General features: G+C 47.0%; 1 protein-coding gene and 1 pseudogene across 1 annotated transcript in view; both read right to left on the bottom strand.

Annotated features, from left to right (window-relative positions):
* The window catches only part of LOC138787567 (uncharacterized), a 53,998-nt gene extending 49,651 nt beyond the window's left edge, over positions 1 to 4,347 (bottom strand). The window contains exons 1-3 of the mRNA XM_069964915.1: positions 3,739 to 4,347; positions 3,540 to 3,654; positions 287 to 1,303 (exon numbers count right to left, since the gene is read on the bottom strand). Coding sequence (XP_069821016.1) covers positions 287 to 1,303; positions 3,540 to 3,651 — 1,129 coding nt within the window. The 5' untranslated portion in view covers positions 3,652 to 3,654; positions 3,739 to 4,347. The remainder of the gene's footprint in view (positions 1 to 286; positions 1,304 to 3,539; positions 3,655 to 3,738) is intronic.
* The window catches only part of LOC138786861 (zinc finger protein 585A-like), a 154,213-nt pseudogene that overhangs the window by 108,788 nt on the left and 26,089 nt on the right, over positions 1 to 19,336 (bottom strand).

The raw sequence follows: 19,336 nt of genomic DNA, 5'->3' as shown, positions 1-19,336 counted from the left end.
TGAACGGCCAAGGAACAGCCAGGGCCTAGGTATGTACCAGGACCAACATCCAACATCCTTGACCCCCGGGACGTAGGTCTCCAGCTTCCCTAAATCACAGTCTCTCGGCCGAACTTCATTGCCCCGGGCAAGAGGAGACAAGGAGGCTCGCATGGAAGAGTTGAAACACGGGGCATTGGAGGTAGGAGGAAAAAGTAGTATAGATGTGTCTCACGTCATGACACTATAACCCCGCCAGCACAGCAGATGAGCTGATTTCTGAGTAAACATTTTCTACATCATGAACATAAAAATGGTGTCTCCCCTGTGTGAATTCTTTGATGGTTAGCCAAACGTGATTTCCGAGTGAAACACTTTCCACATTCTGAACATGAAAATGACATCTTCCCTGTGTGAATTCTTTGATGTTCAATAAGACTTGATTGATAAGTAAAACATCTTCCACATTCTGTACATGAAAATGGCATCTCCCCTGTGTGACTTCTTTGATGGTTGGCAAGATTTGATTTCTGAGTAAACAATTTTCCACATTCTGAACATGAGAATGGCTTCTCCCCTGTGTGAATTTTTTGATGGATAACAAGATTTGATTTTTGAGTGAAAAATTTTCCACATAGTGAACATGAAAATGGCTTCTCCCCTGTGTGAATTCTTTGATGGTTAACAAGACTTGATTTCTGAGTGAAACATTTTCCACATTCTGAACATAAAAATGGCTTCTCCCCTGTGTGAATTCTTTGATGTTCAACAAGTGTTGATTTCCCTTTAAAACATCTCCCACATTCTGAACATGAATATGGATTTTCCCCAGTGTGATTTTTTTGATGGTCAACAAGATTTGTTTTACAAGTAGAACATTTCCCACATTCTGAACATGAAGATGGTTTCTTGTGATTTCTTAGATGGCGATGAAGATTTGATTTGTCAGTAAAGCATTTCCCACAAACTGAACATAAAAATGGCTTCTCCCCTGTGTGAATCCTTTGATGGATAAAAAGCTTTGATTTCTTAGGAAAACATTTCCCACATTCTAAACATAAAAATGGCTTCTCCCCTGTAATATGTAAATATGAAATCTGAGGCTTTCCTGTATTTTCTCTTTGCTGTTCATGGTCTTCTCTGTAAATGTCAGCTTGCTGTGATGGAGCAGAAGATGGGACTTGTATAACAGGATGAGATGAGAGATCTTTGCTGTGAGGGGCTGAGGGTGTATCTGGGATAGTGGACGGCTCCTCATATGTATCTTGTGTGATATGATCCTCTGAGGAGATCTGATGTCCCCCTGAGCTCCTGGTAGAATCATCTGCAAAGGAGAAAACACCATTTCTCTTATTTCCCAGTAATAGAAGCTTAAACATATTGCAGACATGGAAAGTTAGGCCCCATCCACACGTCCGTGTCAGTTTTTACAGTAAGGAAATCCTTATCAGGAGACCTCAAATGTCATCAGGAAAGTATCAGGATTTCCTGACAGTAATCTGTTTTTACCTTTAGGAAACCATCAAGACTTCCTGATGAGATAAACAAACAAAAAAAGTATACCCCCACAGCCCCTAGTGAACCTGGATGGCCACAGGCTGCAGACGTACAACTCCCATCATGGCCTGTTGAGACATGGTGAGAGTTTTAGTTCGTGTGTGTGGTGGAGTTTTATCTCACCGGAACAGCGGCAGCAGCTGTTGGTGAGTCACGGGTGGGCAGGGGGAGGAGTTTGTAGTTGGTATCGGGCGCACGGAGGGGGGGGGGGGGGGGGGGGAGTCAGACCTCGGGCAGGGTACCGGGGTCCACAGACGTCGGGGGTTACGTCGGGGTGATGCAATGCGGCAATCGGGTGGCGGACATATCCTATTTTCTCTGGATCTATTTTCCAGAACGCACGTTTCGTTGCCTTTGTCCGGGGGCAACGAAACGCGCGTCAGGGTGATGGCGTCCCGGAGGATTTACACAATAACGGACCTTTAAGGTAGTTTACTTGCTGGATCCCCAGAATTTGTGGGGTAGTAACAACAACAAATAGGTGTATCATTGGACTAATGTTATGATATGTGCTAATCTAATGAATTTTATGCACTAGCACTTTGGTATTGTTAAGATAAATATAGCATTTTTTAGCATTATTTATTGTGTGTTAAACTTTATCCATCTGTTGAACAACATGTGTTGTGGGTCAGGGATTGCAGCAAATAGTATGAGTTAATAAATATAAGAACCACCTCCAGGATAGCCACCGTTCGGTTTTCTCTCTTTTTATGAATTGTTTTAATTATGTATACTTAATAAAGATTAAATTTTCTTGTTACGTAAGTTCAGCATTTTTCTTTCTTGGATAAAATTGTTAGCAAAGCTGTAGTAGCAGCACAGAGGCCGCATGCAATAAAATAGGTAATCATAGTGTAGGCAATTGAGCACAAGGCATTGCTTTTAGACAAAAGTGTGATTAATGCATCTAAACTAAGTATAATGTTCAAAGGTGACGAGGGGTCACGAACTCGATCATTGAAAGATTCTCAACTATAGTAACAAGAACTCGAGAACTTTAGCACTCGCTCCGCACTACTTTGTGTTTGGGATCTTTTTTTGAACAAAGAAAAGACTCAATATCGCCACAAAGGGAGCATGGTGCACAGTTCGGCTGTATGTAGAACGCTGATTTAACCATAAAGGGGAACTCCAGGTAGAGGTTAAAAAAAAAAAAACGAAACTTCTGCAGAAGCATATAGCATTACTTATCTGTCTAGCCCAGTTTTAAAACTACCAAAAATCCATTTGTTTGGTTTTTTTTTTTGCTCTGCATTGTGTTTCTGTCTTTCTTGGCTGAGCAGTTCCCAGAATGCAATGCTTTCCCTCATGTCATCATCACAGCCCCCACCCATCACAATCAGTAAAATTAGTGCTGCACCTGCTTCTGGCCGGGAAGAGATGGTGAATCACTCAGGGGATTGGGGAATCCAGCAGAGTCTCCTGTGACATCACGCCCTGCCCCCTGTCTGCATCATCAGCAAACACACACACAATGTGAGACAGAAGCACAGAATATTTGTCTCCTAAGGTGGGAGAGCAGAGGGAGCAGGAGACAACAGGAATTGGCACAGAGGCCATATTTCTCTTTACTTCCTGGATTTCTATCAGCTACCAGTGTGGCAGAACCATACAGATACGGTAATACATTGTATAGACACATCTATATAACTTTTAACGTACTTTTAAAAGAAAAAAAGTTTTTCTTATCCGGAGTTCCCCTTTAAATTCTTAAAAAAATTGTAAGTATATTAGATAAGAGTATATTACACAACTTCTTTCAATCACAACCCCACGTTGATTTCTTTAAATTAAATGTTTTGCAACAGACACACTGTAAGATGAGGACAGTCACTATAGATGCAGATTGATGTGATATACTTATTAGAATTTAGGCTGAATGATTATATAGCTGGAAAACTGACAGGACAAAGAGCTTATAATATTCCACACAGAATAGTTACAGCCGGTGACTGAGGAGAATGTGTGACTGTTCTCTGCATATAGTGGTCACTACTCACCTGGGCGGTTACCTGTAGTGATGTCCTCCTTATACTGCTCATCACTGCTGTCATCTGTCTCCTCTTCTTTTATTATTATGTCTATACCATACAACTCTTCCCCCTGATTCATTAGCTGAGCAAGAAATATTGTAGAAGTCATCAGACAGTAGGAGATGTCAGGTGGGAAGTACAGATAATAGGGAACATCTCCATCTACCTGATCCTGATCCTGTGGAAGAAGAGGACGGGGACATCTCTCTGGTGCTGTTCTCTTACTGGATCTGACTGGAGGGAACACATACAGAGACTGAATTCATTCTTTCCATCCAGATAATACAGAGAGGAGGTGTGTATATAGTCCTGTCTATTACCTGCTGATGGGAGGGGCTGCTGATCCTCCAGCATCACATCCTTGTACTGATCCTTGTGTCCTTCTACATACTCCCACTCCTCCATGGAGAAATAGACCGCCACGTCCTGACACCTTATAGGAACCTGACACACACAATGATCACACAGTCATCCCCCCCACCCCTCCAGTGGTGTTACTGTATAATGTCCCAGCATTCCCAGCAGCCACAGTCTCACCTCTCCACTCAGCAGCTCCGCCATCTTGTTGGTGACTTCTAGGATCTTCTCTTCCTCCATTTCCTTATGTATCAGGGGCCCCGGGATTGGGCTCAGGGTTCTTCCCCATCCTTCACACCCAGGGGCCCCACAGCGCCCACTAGAGGACTTCTTCACTACTGTGTAATCCTGTGTATGGAGAGACACATTACTATCACTCCATCCATTCCCAGAATCCCTCACCTCTCCAGTCCTATCCATCTGTTATTCCATAGATAAGAATGATGTCATGATGACATCACTCCCAGAATCCCTCACCTCTCCAGTCCTATCCATCTGTTATTCCATAGATAAGAATGATGTCATGATGACATCACTCCCAGAATCCCTCACCTCCCCAGTAAGCAGGAAGAGTATGTGTAGGGTGAGGGTTATTATCCTCTCGGCCATCTTGTCTCTGTCTCTCTCCATGGTTGATGGGTCGGTCTCTTATATAGAAGATATCAGCAGAGGATCCTGTAGAGATGAATAGAAAGTAGAGGATACAATGGATAATAAAGAATGGGAAGAAAAAGTACAACTTGTCCGGCAAACAACAAACCCGGCACAGCGATAGAAAGAAACAAGTTATGAATGTGTTATATCTTTAGGCTCTTGTGATGAGTCATAGAAAAAGAAAACAAAAATCCTTCATCCTCAAACTCAACACCGCCCAGTCCCGAAGGGGTTAATCCTCCTGCTGTCCCCTGACTCCTTCCCTGCGGTGACTCCACACATCCCTCCACCTGCAGAGCTGTACAGGAGCCGTGTGCTTACAGTTGTGTACCCTGTCCATCTGCTTACTTGGAAATAGCTTATTCAATCTGAGAATGCTAAATCCAAGTGGATCTATGTAGGGAGCAGCTGCCTAGATAATCAGATCGTCCGGGCAGCCCACAGAAGATGGCGGCGGTCTGCTGCCACCACACCTATTACCGTTGAAAGACAATGATCAGCCGACATTGTGTAGGCTGATCAGAGCCTTTTAACACTACGTATTACACTAAGCTATTATCAGCCATAACGGGTGATAATCGGCCAATAATCGCTTGGTGTAATGAGGCCTTAAAGCGAAACTGTCATTTCAGGGTCATTTTTCTGAAAACATTAAATATCAACAGTACAAGCGATTTTAAGAAACTCTGTAATAGGTTTTATAAACCAAAAGAGTTTCCTTCTGGACTAAAAAAGCAATCTCCCAGCCTCCCCCCTCCCTTCAGAAGAAGCAGGATTTCTGTGTCCATTATGTGGCTATGGAGGGGGAGGGGCTGTTAGGAGTGACTGAGCACAGAGGATTTCTGCAAAGCACAACACCCTGCAATCTTCTCTCAGTAAGTTCATAGATAAGCACTGACCTTTCTGACACCTGAATCCTGCGGTTTAGGTGCCCAGAGAGTCTACAAACAGCTGACCTTCATGTCACCTCTTCCTGCTCCCTCATCTCCCCCACCCCCTCCCCCATTCATAGGCGTACAATGGAGAGAGCAGAACCAGTCTTCACTGGCTCCTCTGTAATGAAGACGTGTTTGCCTGATAATGCACAGATAAGAAGTCAGGGGGGGAGGCTGGGTTACGCTTACAGTTACGCTTTAAACTATTTCCAAGTGAGTAGATTTACCAGCTCCATCAGCCCAATTTGATTTAGCATTCTAATAGTGAATAAGCTATTTGCAACTAAATAGATAGACAAGGTTCATAGATCCACTAGGATTTAGAATTCGCACAATAAAGCCAGTTTCACTCAATGTATGGCAGCAGATTTCACACTGTGAGTTCCTCAGCGAAATCCGCTGCGATGCTCTGCAGTGTAATTTCCTATGAACCTACATTCTGGTAGCATTTTCATTCCACTGCGAGAATGTAGCTCCTGCCCATGTAACCCACCGCTGCCCGGCTATTACATTACCTGCCCATGTAACCCACCGCTGCCCGGCTATTACATTACCTGCCCATGTAACCCACCGCTGCCCGGCTATTACATTACCTGCCCACGTACCCCCCGCTGCCCGGCTAATCCATTACCTGCCCACGTACCCCTCGCTGCCCGGCTAATCCATTACCTGCCCACGTACCCCCCGCTGCCCGGCTAATCCATTACCTGCCCACGTACCCCCCGCTGCCCGGCTAATACATTACCTGCCCACGTACCCCCCGCTGCCCGGCTAATACATTACCTGCCCACGTAACCCACCGCTGCCCGGCTAATACATTACCTGCCCACGTAACCCACCGCTGCCCGGCTAATACATTACCTGCCCACGTATCCCACCTCTGCCCGGCTAATACATTACCTGCCCACGTAACCCACCTCTGCCCGGCTAATACATTACCTGCCCACGTAACCCACCTCTGCCCGGCTAATACATTACCTGCCCATGTACCCCCCACTGCCCGGCTAATACATTACCTGCCCACATAACCCACCGCTGCCCGGCTAATACATTACCTGCCCACGTAACCCACTGCTGCCCATCTAATACATTACCTGCCCATGTACCCCACCACTGCCCGGCTAATACATTACCTGCCCGCGTAACCCACTGCTGCCTGGCTAATACATTACCTGTCTATGCGCCCGACTGCTCCGCTCAGCCAATCAGTGCACTGTCCCCCGACAACCACTGATTGAGCGAGACACCAGGGAGCCAGGTAATGTATTAGCCGGGCAGCGGTGGGTTACGTGGGCAGGTAATGTATTAGCCAAGCAGTGGTGGGGTACATGGGCAGGTAATGTATTAGCCGGGCAGCGGTGGGTTAAGTGGGCAGGTAATGTATTACCCAGGCAGCGGTGGGTTACATGGGCAGGTAATGTATTAGCGGGGCAGCGGTGGGTTACATGGGCAGGTAATGTATTAGCCGGGCAGCAATGGGTTACACGGGCAGGTAATGTATTAGCCGGGCAGCGGTGGGTTAAGTGGGCAGGTAATGTATTAACCGGGCAGTGGTGGGTTAAGTGGGCAGGTAATGTAATAGCCGGGCAGCAGTGGGTTAAGTGGGCAGGTAATGTAGTAGCCGGGCAGCGGTGGGTTACATGGGTGGGGGCTACATTCTTGTAGTGGAAGGAAAATGCTGCCAGAATTTGGATTAATAGGTAATGACACTACAGAGCATCGCAGCGGAATTTGCAGCATGAAATCCTAACGATGTGGTGCGTGTGAAACTGGCCTAAGTAAGCTATTAAGGGCTAATGGACCTCAAAGTGGGCAGATATACCTAGTACATTAGCCCACATGAAAATCACTTATTCAGTGCAAGAATACTGAATCCAAGTGGGCTGTACAGCACCCTATAGCAGGTGTAATGACTGGGCCCGCACAGCACCTTATAGCGGATGTAATGACTGGGCCTGTACAGCACCCTATAGCAGGTGTAATGACTGGGCCCGCACAGCACCTTATAGCGGATGTAATGACTGGGCCTGTACAGCACCCTATAGCAGGTGTAATGACTGGGCCCGCACAGCACCTTATAGCGGATGTAATGACTGGGCCTGTACAGCACCCTATAGCAGGTGTAATGACTGGGCCTGTACAGCACCTTATAGCGGATGTAATGACTGGGCCTGTACAGCACCTAATAGCGGGTGTAATGACTGGGCCTGTACAGCACCTTATAGCGGGTGTAATGACTGGGCCTGTACAGGACCCTATAGCGGGTGTAATGACTGGGCCTGTACAGCACCTTATAGCAGGTGTAATGACTGGGCCTGTACAGCACCTTATAGCGGGTGTAATGACTGGGCCTGTACAGCACCTTATAGCAGGTGTAATGACTGGGCCTGTACAGGACCCTATAGCGGGTGTAATAACTGGGCCTGTACAGCGCCTTATAGCAGGTGTAATGACTGGGCCTGTACAGCACCTTATAGTGGGTGTAATGACTGGGCCTGTACAGGACCCTATAGCGGGTGTAATAACTGGGCCTGTACAGCACCTTATAGTGGGTGTAATGACTGGGCCTGTACAGCACCTTATAGTGGGTGTAATGACTGGGCCTGTACAGCACCTTATAGTGGGTGTAATGACTGGGCCTGTACAGCACCTTATAGTGGGTGTAATGACTGGGCTTGTACAGGACCCTATAGCGGGTGTAATAACTGGGCCTGTACAGCACCTTATAGTGGGTGTAATGACTGGGCCTGTACAGCACCTTATAGTGGGTGTAATGACTGGGCCTGTACAGCACCTTATAGTGGGTGTAATGACTGGGCCCATACAGTATCTTATAGCAGGTGTAATGACTGGGCCCGTACAGTATCTTATAGCAGGTGTAATGACTGGGCCTGTACAGGACCCTATAGCGGGTGTAATGACTGGGCCTGTACAGGACCCTATAGCGGGTGTAATGACTGGGCCTGTACAGGACCCTATAGCAGGTGTAATGACTGGGCCTGTACAGCCCCTTATAGCGGGTGTAATGACTGGGCCTGTACAGTACCTTACTATGCTGCAGTTAGGTAGCTGCTGTTTTATTTTACCTGGCTAGTTATGGAAATGGGGGGACCCTACTTTTTTTTTTTTACGGAAATGGGGGGGGAGCATGTAGGGTCCTGCCATTTCAATAACCAGCCAGGTAAAAAAAAAAAAACAACAACACTAGTACTACCAGGATGGAAAGGGGAATCTATATTGGTCCTCCACAGGAGCGTTTTTTTTTTTTTTTAATGCTGTGGGACTACTGGCACCCGGATCTTCACAGTACCTGGTACTGGGGACAGCTTCCACTATTAAGCCTGAGAGAGAGAGAGAGAGAAAAAAAAAAAGAAAAGAAAAGAAAGGTGAAAAATATTTTTACTCCAAAAAAAAAAAAAAAAAAAAAATTTTGCTTACCATTTTTTTAAACCAAAACATCAAAACAGAACACCCATCATTTTGACAAGTGTTTTGCTCCTTACAGTATGTAGCATCTGTACAGATAGCTGCTTACCGTCTGGCACCCAAGGGGTTAAGTGAAAATGCATTACATCTAGAGATGAGCGAACCTGGAGCATGCTGGAGTCCATCCGAACCCGAACTTTCAGCATTTGATTAGCGGTGGCTGCTGAAGTTGGATACAGCCCTAAGGCTATGTGGAAATCATGGATATAGTTATTGGCTGTTTCCATGTTTTCCAGACAACCTTAGAGCTTTATCCAAGTTCAGCAGCCGCCGCTAATCAAATACCGAACGTTCGGGTTTGGATGGACTCTAACCCGAACCCGGTTCGCTCATCTCTAATTACATCCCAATTGTACTCCCTGGGAGCCGGACTGATCTCACACTGCTTGTGCAAGGAAGGAAGTCCCAAGAGGGTTGGGACAGCCACCGGGCATGGGGGTAGGTTTGCAGTTTATACTTAAAGGGGTAGTGCGGCGCTAAGAAATTATTCACAGAATAACACACATTACAAAGTTATACAACTCTGTAATGTATGTTATGTCTGTGAATCACCCCCTTCCCTGTGTCCCCCCCACCCCCGCCCGTGTACCCGGAAGTGTGGTGCATTATACATTACCTGATCCGTGTCGCGCCCGTCCGCCATCTTGTGCCACGACGTCATCTTCGGCCGGCCGGCGCTCTCCGATCGCCAATCGTGGCTGAGCATCTGATGACACGGCAGAGGGCGGCCGGCACTCGGGACGATCGGAGAGCTTCGGCCATCTGTCCGAAGATGACGTCGTGGCACAGAAGATCGGGGACAGGGGTCGGCACGAGACAGGTATGTATAATGCACCACACTTCCGGGTACACGTGCGGGGGTTGGGAGACACGGGGAAGGGGGCCGTTCACAGACATAATCATACATTACAGAGTTGTATAACTTTGTAATGTGTGTTATTCTGTGAATAATTTCTTAGCGCCGCACTACCCCTTTAATACTCACCATTGGACATCCTCTTTCTTCACCAGACCTGACACACTGAGCTGGAGTTCTGGGCTCCGGCTCCTCAGATATCCGCTCAGCCAATCAGCAGCTGAGGCCGGACAGCGCTGCACATAGCACCTGTACATAACAGCAATCCCATAGACCCCGGCTGCAGCACATCGCAGAATGCTCCCACAGACCCAATTCCGCAGATCATCTCATATCATTACTACAGACCCCTGACCCTGCAGAACATTACAAGAAAAACTTACCAATTCCAATGTCCAGAAACTCCTCACGCGGCCATTACTGCCGTCTTCTACCTCACAGAAAGCCCGGGACACAGACAGACCCTGCAGCTACACAGTCCTGACTGACCCCGACCGGCTGCTTCCTCACTACTGCTAAGAAACACTGGGAAACCATAAGCTCCTCCCACACAAGTCACATGGGCGTGATGTCATCAACTGTACATAGCATCTACTGTGTGCTTCCAGGACCTGCCATGATGTCACAGTCATGTGATCAGTCACATGGAGGAGGAGGAGTCACATGTCAGTGTATGCAGGACTCTGCTGTGCTGGATGATCTGAAGTGATGTGTGTGCAGCAGAGCTGTCTGTGTGTGATGTGTGTGGAGCAGAGCTGTGTATGTGTGTGTTATATATGCCTGCAGCAGAGCCCTGTGTGTAATGTACATGTAGCTGAGCTGTATGTGTGTAATGTACATGTAGCTGAGCTGTATATGTGTGTAATGTACATGTAGCTGAGCTGTATATGTGTAATGTACATGTAGCTGAGCTGTATGTGTGTAATATACATGTAGCTGAGCTGTATGTGTGTAATGTACACAGTAGAGCTGTATATGTGTGTAATGTACATGTAGCTGAGCTGTATATGTGTAATATACATGTAGCTGAGCTGTATATGTGTAATGTACATGTAGCTGAGCTGTATATGTGTAATGTACATGTAGCTGAGCTGTATGTGTGTAATGTACATGTAGCTGAGCTGTATGTGTGTAATGTACATGTAGCTGAGCTGTATATGTGTGTAATGTACATGTAGCTGAGCTGTATGTGTGTAATGTACATGTAGCTGAGCTGTATATATGTAATGTACATGTAGCTGAGCTGTATGTGTGTAATGTACATGTAGCTGAGCTGTATGTGTGTAATGTACATGTAGCTGAGCTGTATGTGTGTAATATACATGTAGCTGAGCTGTATATGTGTAATGTACATGTAGCTGAGCTGTATGTGTGTAATGTACACAGTAGAGCTGTATGTGTGTAATGTACATGTAGCTGAGCTGTATGTGTGTAATGTACATGTAGCTGAGCTGTATATGTGTAATGTGCATGTAGCTGAGCTGTATGTGTGTAATGTACATGTAGCTGAGCTGTATGTGTGTAATGTACATGTAGCTGAGCTGTATATGTGTAATGTACATGTAGCTGAGCTGTATGTGTGTAATGTACATGTAGCTGAGCTGTATATGTGTAATGTACATGTAGCTGAGCTGTATGTGTGTAATGTACATGTAGCTGAGCTGTATGTGTGTAATGTACATGTAGCTGGGCTGTATGTGTACACAGAGCTGTATGTGTACACAGTAGAGCTGTATATGTGTAATGTACATGTAGCTGAGCTGTATATGTGTAATGTACATGTAGCTGAGCTGTATATGTGTAATGTACATGTAGCTGAGCTGTATATGTGTAATGTACATGTAGCTGAGCTGTATGTGTGTAATGTACATGTAGCTGAGCTGTATATGTGTAATGTACATGTAGCTGAGCTGTATGTGTGTAATGTACATGTAGCTGGGCTGTATGTGTACACAGTAGAGCTGTATATGTGTAATGTACATGTAGCTGAGCTGTATGTGTACACAGAGCTGTATGTGTACACAGTAGAGCTGTATATGTGTAATGTACATGTAGCTGAGCTGTATATGTGTAATGTACATGTAGCTGAGCTGTATGTGTACACAGTAGAGCTGTATGTGTGTAATGTACATGTAGCTGAGCTGTATGTGTACACAGTAGAGCTGTATATGTGTAATGTACATGTAGCTGAGCTGTATGTGTGTAATATACATGTAGCTGAGCTGTATGTGTGTAATGTACATGTAGCTGAGCTGTATGTGTGTAATATACATGTAGCTGAGCTGTATGTGTGTAATGTACATGTAGCTGAGCTGTATGTGTGTAATGTACATGTAGCTGAGCTGTATGTGTGTAATGTACATGTAGCTGAGCTGTCTGTGTGTAATATACATGTAGTTGAGCTGTATGTGTGTAATATACATGTAGCTGAGCTGTATATGTGTAATGTACATGTAGCTGAGCTGTATATGTGTGTAAAGTACATGTAGCTGAGCTGTATGTGTGTAATGTACATGTAGCTGAGCTGTATGTGTGTAATGTACATGTAGCTGAGCTGTATGTGTGTAATGTACATGTAGCTGAGCTGTATGTGTGTAATGTACATGTAGCTGGGCTGTATGTGTACACAGTAGAGCTGTATATGTGTAATGTACATGTAGCTGAGCTGTATATGTGTAATGTACATGTAGCTGAGCTGTATGTGTGTAATGTACATGTAGCTGAGCTGTATGTGTACACAGTAGAGCTGTATATGTGTAATGTACATGTAGCTGAGCTGTATGTGTGTAATGTACATGTAGCTGAGCTGTATGTGTACACAGTAGAGCTGTATATGTGTAATGTACATGTAGCTGAGCTGTATGTGTACACAGTAGAGCTGTGTACAGTGGCGTAGCTACCATAGAGGCAGGGAAGGCGATTGCTATGGGACCGTGGAGGGAGGGGGCCCAGGGAAGATAAGAGCCTCCTGTGTCCTTTTGCTTAACCTCTTGTTTACTGCAGTGTGTAAGTGACCCAGTTTTCTCTTACATGCTGCAAAACAAAAAAAGTTAATACTGAAGACAATTAGCTCTCTGCCTGACTACTCTGATAACCTCTGTTCTCTGAGCTCCTGCAGAGGTCAGGAGTTATCAGTGCAGGAGTAGTGAAGGAGAGAGCTAATTGTCTTCTGTATTAACCCTTTTTTGTAGCTGAGCTGTATATGTGCAATGTACATGTAGCTGAGCTGTATGTGTACACAGTAGGGCTGCGTTCACACTACGTATATTTCAGTCAGTATTCTGGTCCTCATATTGCAACCAAAACCAGGAGTGGATTAAAAACACAGAAAGGATCTGTTCACACAATGCTGAAATTGAGTGGATGGCCGCCATATAATGGCAAATATTTGCTGTTATTTTAGAACAACGGCTGTTATATTGAAATAATGGCCGTTATTTACTGTTATATGGGGCCATTGGTGAACAGAGCCTTTCTGTGTTTTTAATCCACTCCTGGTTTTGGTTGCAATATGAGGACCACAATACTGACTGAAGTATACGTAGTGTGAACATAGCCCTAGAGCTGTATATATGTAATGTACGTAGTGTGAACATAGCCTTGAGCTGTATATGTGTAATGTACATGTAGCTGAGCTGTATATGTGTAATGTACATGTAGCTGAGCTGTATGTGTACACAGTAGAGCTGTATATCATGAATGCTAATTTTTAGGCAATATTAGGATAGTAATAGTGAATTTTAGTCTAATAAAAATGTACATTATTATTCACGTCAAGTTTGAGGTATCTTTGGCCGAGCAGCAGATCATCTCCAAGGTGTAACAGTATGCTATGTGGATTGGGATATGCGGCGCTGTCAGTGCTGAGGGTGTCGATCACCGTACTATAAAAGACCTGTAAATAAATGACATGATTGTTGTTGGATAGTAAAAAAAAAAACAAATTATCAAAGATACGACAAGATGGCAAGAAAACTAGTGCTGCTCCTGGATGTAACATCAGACTAGATAGTGCGGGGGATTCAGTAGATGAAACTTATGGAAGATAACAACTAGATGGGATCGGCAGCTGGGATGTAATGGGAGGCTTGGATGATAAGTGTATCTGCCTTATATTTTACTTCGTCATCTTGTTCTCTCTTTTTTTCCGGCAAAGCCAATTAACAGAGTCTTTGGGGGAGATTTATCAAACTGGTGTAAAGTAGGGGGGCGTGGCCTGGACATGGCGCCGAACGGAGGTGCACAGTGAGAGCTCCGTCTTGCCACCGGCCCTCACCTGCGCCATTAGCGTCTTTAAGCTGCAGAGACGTGCCTCCATGAGGGGGAAGTCCCGCACCCGGTCCCCGACTGCTCCGGTACCCACTCCCGGCCGTACTCGCAGCGGCATTCAGCGTTTCTTCACCGGGCAGGCTCCACAAGGCCGCACCAAGATGTCCGCCCGGTCTGAAGTGACTGCCTCACAGCGCGGCTCCCCGGATTTAGGGAGAGCCACATCGGCTTCCATGGAGCTCTCTCAGGACTTTTCTGCACTGCTCCAGGATCAGAGCCCACAACAGCAGGCTGCCGGATCGCTACAAGGCTCAGCTACCCCTCAGAGGACTGAGCTGCAGGTACTGCAGGCACAAATGGCGGCCATCCCCACAAAGGCAGACATGGAGGGGTACATAGGGAGAATGGAAGCAGTATGCAAAGCAGAAATAAGATCTCTGAGGGAGGACTTGGTATCCCTGACTTCCACAGTGCATACACTGGAGCAATCTACTACTGAGCTGCAAACTACCCAGCTTTCCCAGCAGCAACAGTTAGACTTACATGCACAGCAACTACAGATTTTATTTGATATGGCGGATGATGCGGAGAATAGAAACCGCCGCAATAATATACGGGTGAGGGGCATACCAGAGGCAGTGAAGCCCCCAGATATTATTCCTACACTTCAGGGAGTGTTTAACTCGCTTTTGGGCAGACCCCCAACGGCGCCCATGGAAATTGATCGAGCCCATCGGACCCTGGGCCCACCTAGTACTGATCCGACGAGACCGAGGGACATAGTGTGCCGGATTCATTATTTTCAGCTTAAAGAGGACATTATGCGCAAAGCGCGAGAAGCGGGCTCCATTGATTTTGACGGGGCCAATCTGATGCTTCTTACTGATTTGTCCCGCGCCACGTTAGCAAAACGACGGGCACTCCGCCCCCTGCTCGCTCTCCTGAGGGGGAAAAGTATTCCATATTCGTGGGGATATCCATTTCAACTACAGATTTGCCATGGTAACCGCACTCTCTACCTACGCACCCCAGAGGATCTACCACACCTACTGGAGGAGCTCCAATTACCCCAGGTCACCATAACTGACTGGCCGCTGCTCCCTCCTCTCATGCAACCCTCCCAGCGCAGAAGGATCCCCGGGCCGCAGCGCCCAATGCAGAATCGGAGGAGGAGACGGCGCTCTTCAGACCGAGAGCAGTATCCCAGTCGCCCGGAGCTTTGAGAGGCAGCTGTGTGCCAACCTGTTAGCGTATATGTTTATATAGGGATATGCTGCCTAGCTTCAATGCTCTGTGCCCTTGGTTTGATGGTGTGACTGAGGTGTCATTAGATATATGTGGCTGGACTGAGCCTTATGTCACTCCTTACAATGTGCCTGGACATTCTTGTCTACAGGGTTGTTTCTCAAGATGTGTGTGTGTCGGCCTGTATGGGGGGTGGTGGGAGGGGTAGGGTCAAGGGGATTCTGCGTGGGCCGCTGACTCCCTCACCTTCTCTCCTAATCCCCCCCACCTTCTCATTCCCTCTTCCTTCTTCTTACCTCCCTCAATATCAGGGGTTTCAACATGCCGGAAAAGCGTTCCCAGTTACTGTATCATATGCATAAGCAAAGAGTTCACATACTCCTATTACAGGAAACAAATTTTAAAACAGGGCATGTACCTGTCCTGCCTACCAGATACTATACCCAATGGCATCACAATACTAACTCAGACAAAATCAAAGGGGGTGAGCATAGCGCTGCATAAATCGTTGCCGGCCTCTGTGTTGGACTCGCGGGCAGATCCCTCGGGCCGCTACCTCTTTCTTAAAATTCGTGTAGCTGAACGTATTTTCACTATTGCTAATTTTTATTTCCCAAACCAGCAGCAAATCCAAGCGGGACGGAAGTTCCTGGGAGAGCTACAAGACTTTGGGGAGGGACTTCTGGTCACGGCAGGCGACTTCAATCTGGTTCTCGACAGGGAACTGGATTCCTCCTCGGGTAGGTCAGCATTGTCAGCATCTCAATCACGCTCCTTTAAAAAACTACTATTTGACTCTAGACTGGTCGACGTGTGGAGGATCCTGCACCCTAGAGTGAAGGACTACACCTTTTACTCTGCGGTCCATGACTCACATAGTCGAATTGACTTCTTTCTCATAGACCACCACTTGCTGGCCTGGCACCCTCGGGCGTCCATTGATCAGATGATCTGGGCGGATCATGCCCCTATCACGCTGGTCCTGCCTCTGCCCAATGCTGCCCCACGTGAATGGTCCTGGCGCCTCAACTCCAACCTACTAAAAGATGTAGCCTGTCAGGCAGACATTAAGGAAGCCATTGATAATTTTCTCATCGACCACACATCTGATGATACCCCCCTTCCCTTGCAGTGGGTAGCACTCAAATGTGTGATTAGAGGAGTTTTGATGCAACATGGGGCTCGACTGAAAAAAAGACCACGCAGCCAAAATAAAATTACTCCTGACTAAAATCCACGTAGCAGAAACTACCCATAAACAAACGCGGGTCCCCCAAGTTTTAGCAGAATTAATTGAGCTCAGGACCCAACTTCAACACCTTTTAGATAAAACGTATGCGCGCTTTCGGGAGCGGATGCGCCGGTTTTTCTACGAATTCTCTAACAAATGCGGCTCGGCATTAGCAAGATTCCTGCACCCTAGAGCCTTAAATAGATACGTCCCCACGATCACCACGCCTACTCGAGGTACCTGTCACTCTCCAATGGACATAGTAGAGTCTTTTAGAGATTACTACCACTCCCTGTATAACTTACGAGGCCCGTTGGCAGATATGCCGCCGGCCCTCTTTCAAGAGAGAGTGGAGTCCTATATTTCCTCCACTAAACTTCCATCCCTTGGGGCGGATGTGGCGACTGAATTAGACAGCCCATTCTCAACAACGGAATTGGCAGCAGTCATAAAAGATACCCCTAGTGGGAAAAGTCCGGGGCCGGACGGCTTCACGGCACACTTTTATAAATTATTCTCCCAACAATTGTCACCTTTTCTGGTTAAGGTCCTTAAGGCCATCTCTCCAACTTGTCCCCTCCCGGCACAGTCCCTCATGGCCACGATTGTTGTAATCCCCAAACCTGGGAAGGATGTGGCCCTATGCGCCAATTACCGTCCCATCTCTTTGATCAAAGTGGACGTGAAATTTTACTCCAAACTGATAGCCAACAGATTGGCGCTGCATCTACGTTCCATCATCCATTTAGACCAGGTGGGATTCGTGCCACGGAGGGAGGCGAGAGATAACTTAAACAAAACTTTGCTCCTAATGTCCCATGTCCAAAAGAAGGCCATACCCTCCTGTCTGGTCTCGGTCGACGCCGAAAAGGCATTCGACCGGGTCCATTGGTCCTTCATTCGGGCTACTCTGCAACAGATCGGCCTTGTCGAAGGATTGCTGGGAAAGATCATGGCTCTCTACAATGGCCCAACAGCGCAGGTACGAGTCAATGGCCTCTTGTCCGCGCCGTTCGCCATAGCGAATGGCACCCGACAAGGGTGTCCGCTGCCGCCCATGTTATACATTCTTGCTATGGAGCACCTTGCTGTAGCTCTACGGGCATCGGCGGATATCTCTGGTATTCGGCTCCCCCGCTCTCACCACAAACTGGCGTTATACGCCGACGATCTTTTGCTATACGTGACGAATCCCTTGGTCTCTTTCCCAGCGATCCTCCGGGAGTTTGATAGGTTTGGCCAAGTCAGTAATTTTAAGGCAAATTATACAAAAACAGAGGCTCTTAACGTCTCTCTTCCCCTCACCATGGTGACGCAGTTACGTGACTCTCTCTTTTCGGTGGCAGGACAAGGCTATCAAATATTTGGGGGTGAACGTTCCCTCTGATCTTTCACAGATTTTTGCCCTGAATTTTCTCCCTCTTTTAGCCTGGACGAAGGCTGAGCTGACGTCCTACCTTCGCCCAGAGTTATCCTGGATTGGGCGGATGAATGTCATTAAGATGGACATATTGCCTCGCTTTTTATATTTTTTCCAGTCGATCCCCATACGTATCCCCCTCTCATACCTGAAGCAACTCCAGGGACTCATCAAAAAGTTTGTCTGGGGCTCTCTGAGACCACGTCTAAAGTACAAAACACTCACACGCCTCAAACAGCAGGGTGGGGCTGGCTTGCCTGATCTCACTCTCTACCACAGGGCTGCAGTTTTGTTACGGGTGGTGGACTGGTTCCATGGTCCCGAGACAAAGCAGTGGGTCAGCATTGAGGCGGAATTGACGCCTTTAGCTTTACGATCGCTACCTTGGGCTATGCCCATACAGAGACCTCCGTTGTCCTCATTTACATTCTTGACTGGTGACTTCCTCAGGGTATGGGACAATGCACTGCCGCGCCTGGGATTGTCACACCGGCCTGGTATCATGAGCCCTTTATTCGATAATCCAGCCTTCCCGCCAGCTTGTGGCCGAGATAGGTTTTTGGTTTGGTCGGCAACTGAGGGTGTCAGGATTCAGCAGGTGCTTGGTGGAGCTATCTCCTTACCGTCATTTTCAGAGCTTCGGCTGACTAGACCCGAGCAGGCCTTATCCTGGTTGGAGTATGCCCAACTTCAGGCCTTCCTTCGACTCCACTTCCTGGAGGGACTTAGGGTGACGGCCGCCACCGACCTGGAGTCCATACTGCTGCAGTTTTCCCCGCCGTGCAAAACTATCTCTCAACTCTACCGTATCCTACTGGGAGGAGAGGCTGATAGAGATCTCTCTTATATTGCTGCTTGGGAAAGAGAACTGGAGGTCTCCCTAACGGCAGCAGACCAGCTTAAGATCTTCACTCTGACCCACAAGATGCCCACGGCATGTCTGGCGCAGGAGAAAAACTTTAAAATTCTGACGAGGTGGTACAGGTGTCCTCAGATACTCCATCGCTGCTACCCCGGGGTGTCTGACTTATGTTGGCGTTGCGGCACGGAGGTCGGCACCATGTTGCATATTTGGTGGGACTGCTCAGTCTTGCGTCCATTCTGGCAGGCTGTCTTTGAAATTTACACACAGGTCACGGACAAAGCCATCACACCCTCACCAAGCTTGGCCTTGCTATCTTTGATACCTGGCCCGGTCTCTGCTGTGAGGAAAGGACTGTTGCGTAATTTTTTGACAGCAGCACGTACAGTCATTCCCCGCCATTGGAAAGACACAGATCCACCCACTATTACTGAGTGGGTACATGAAAT

Source organism: Dendropsophus ebraccatus, chromosome 3, assembly GCF_027789765.1.
Source record: "Dendropsophus ebraccatus isolate aDenEbr1 chromosome 3, aDenEbr1.pat, whole genome shotgun sequence".
In the NCBI taxonomy this organism is placed as follows: domain Eukaryota; kingdom Metazoa; phylum Chordata; class Amphibia; order Anura; family Hylidae; genus Dendropsophus; species Dendropsophus ebraccatus.
This window is presented reverse-complemented; position numbering and strand designations above follow the sequence as displayed.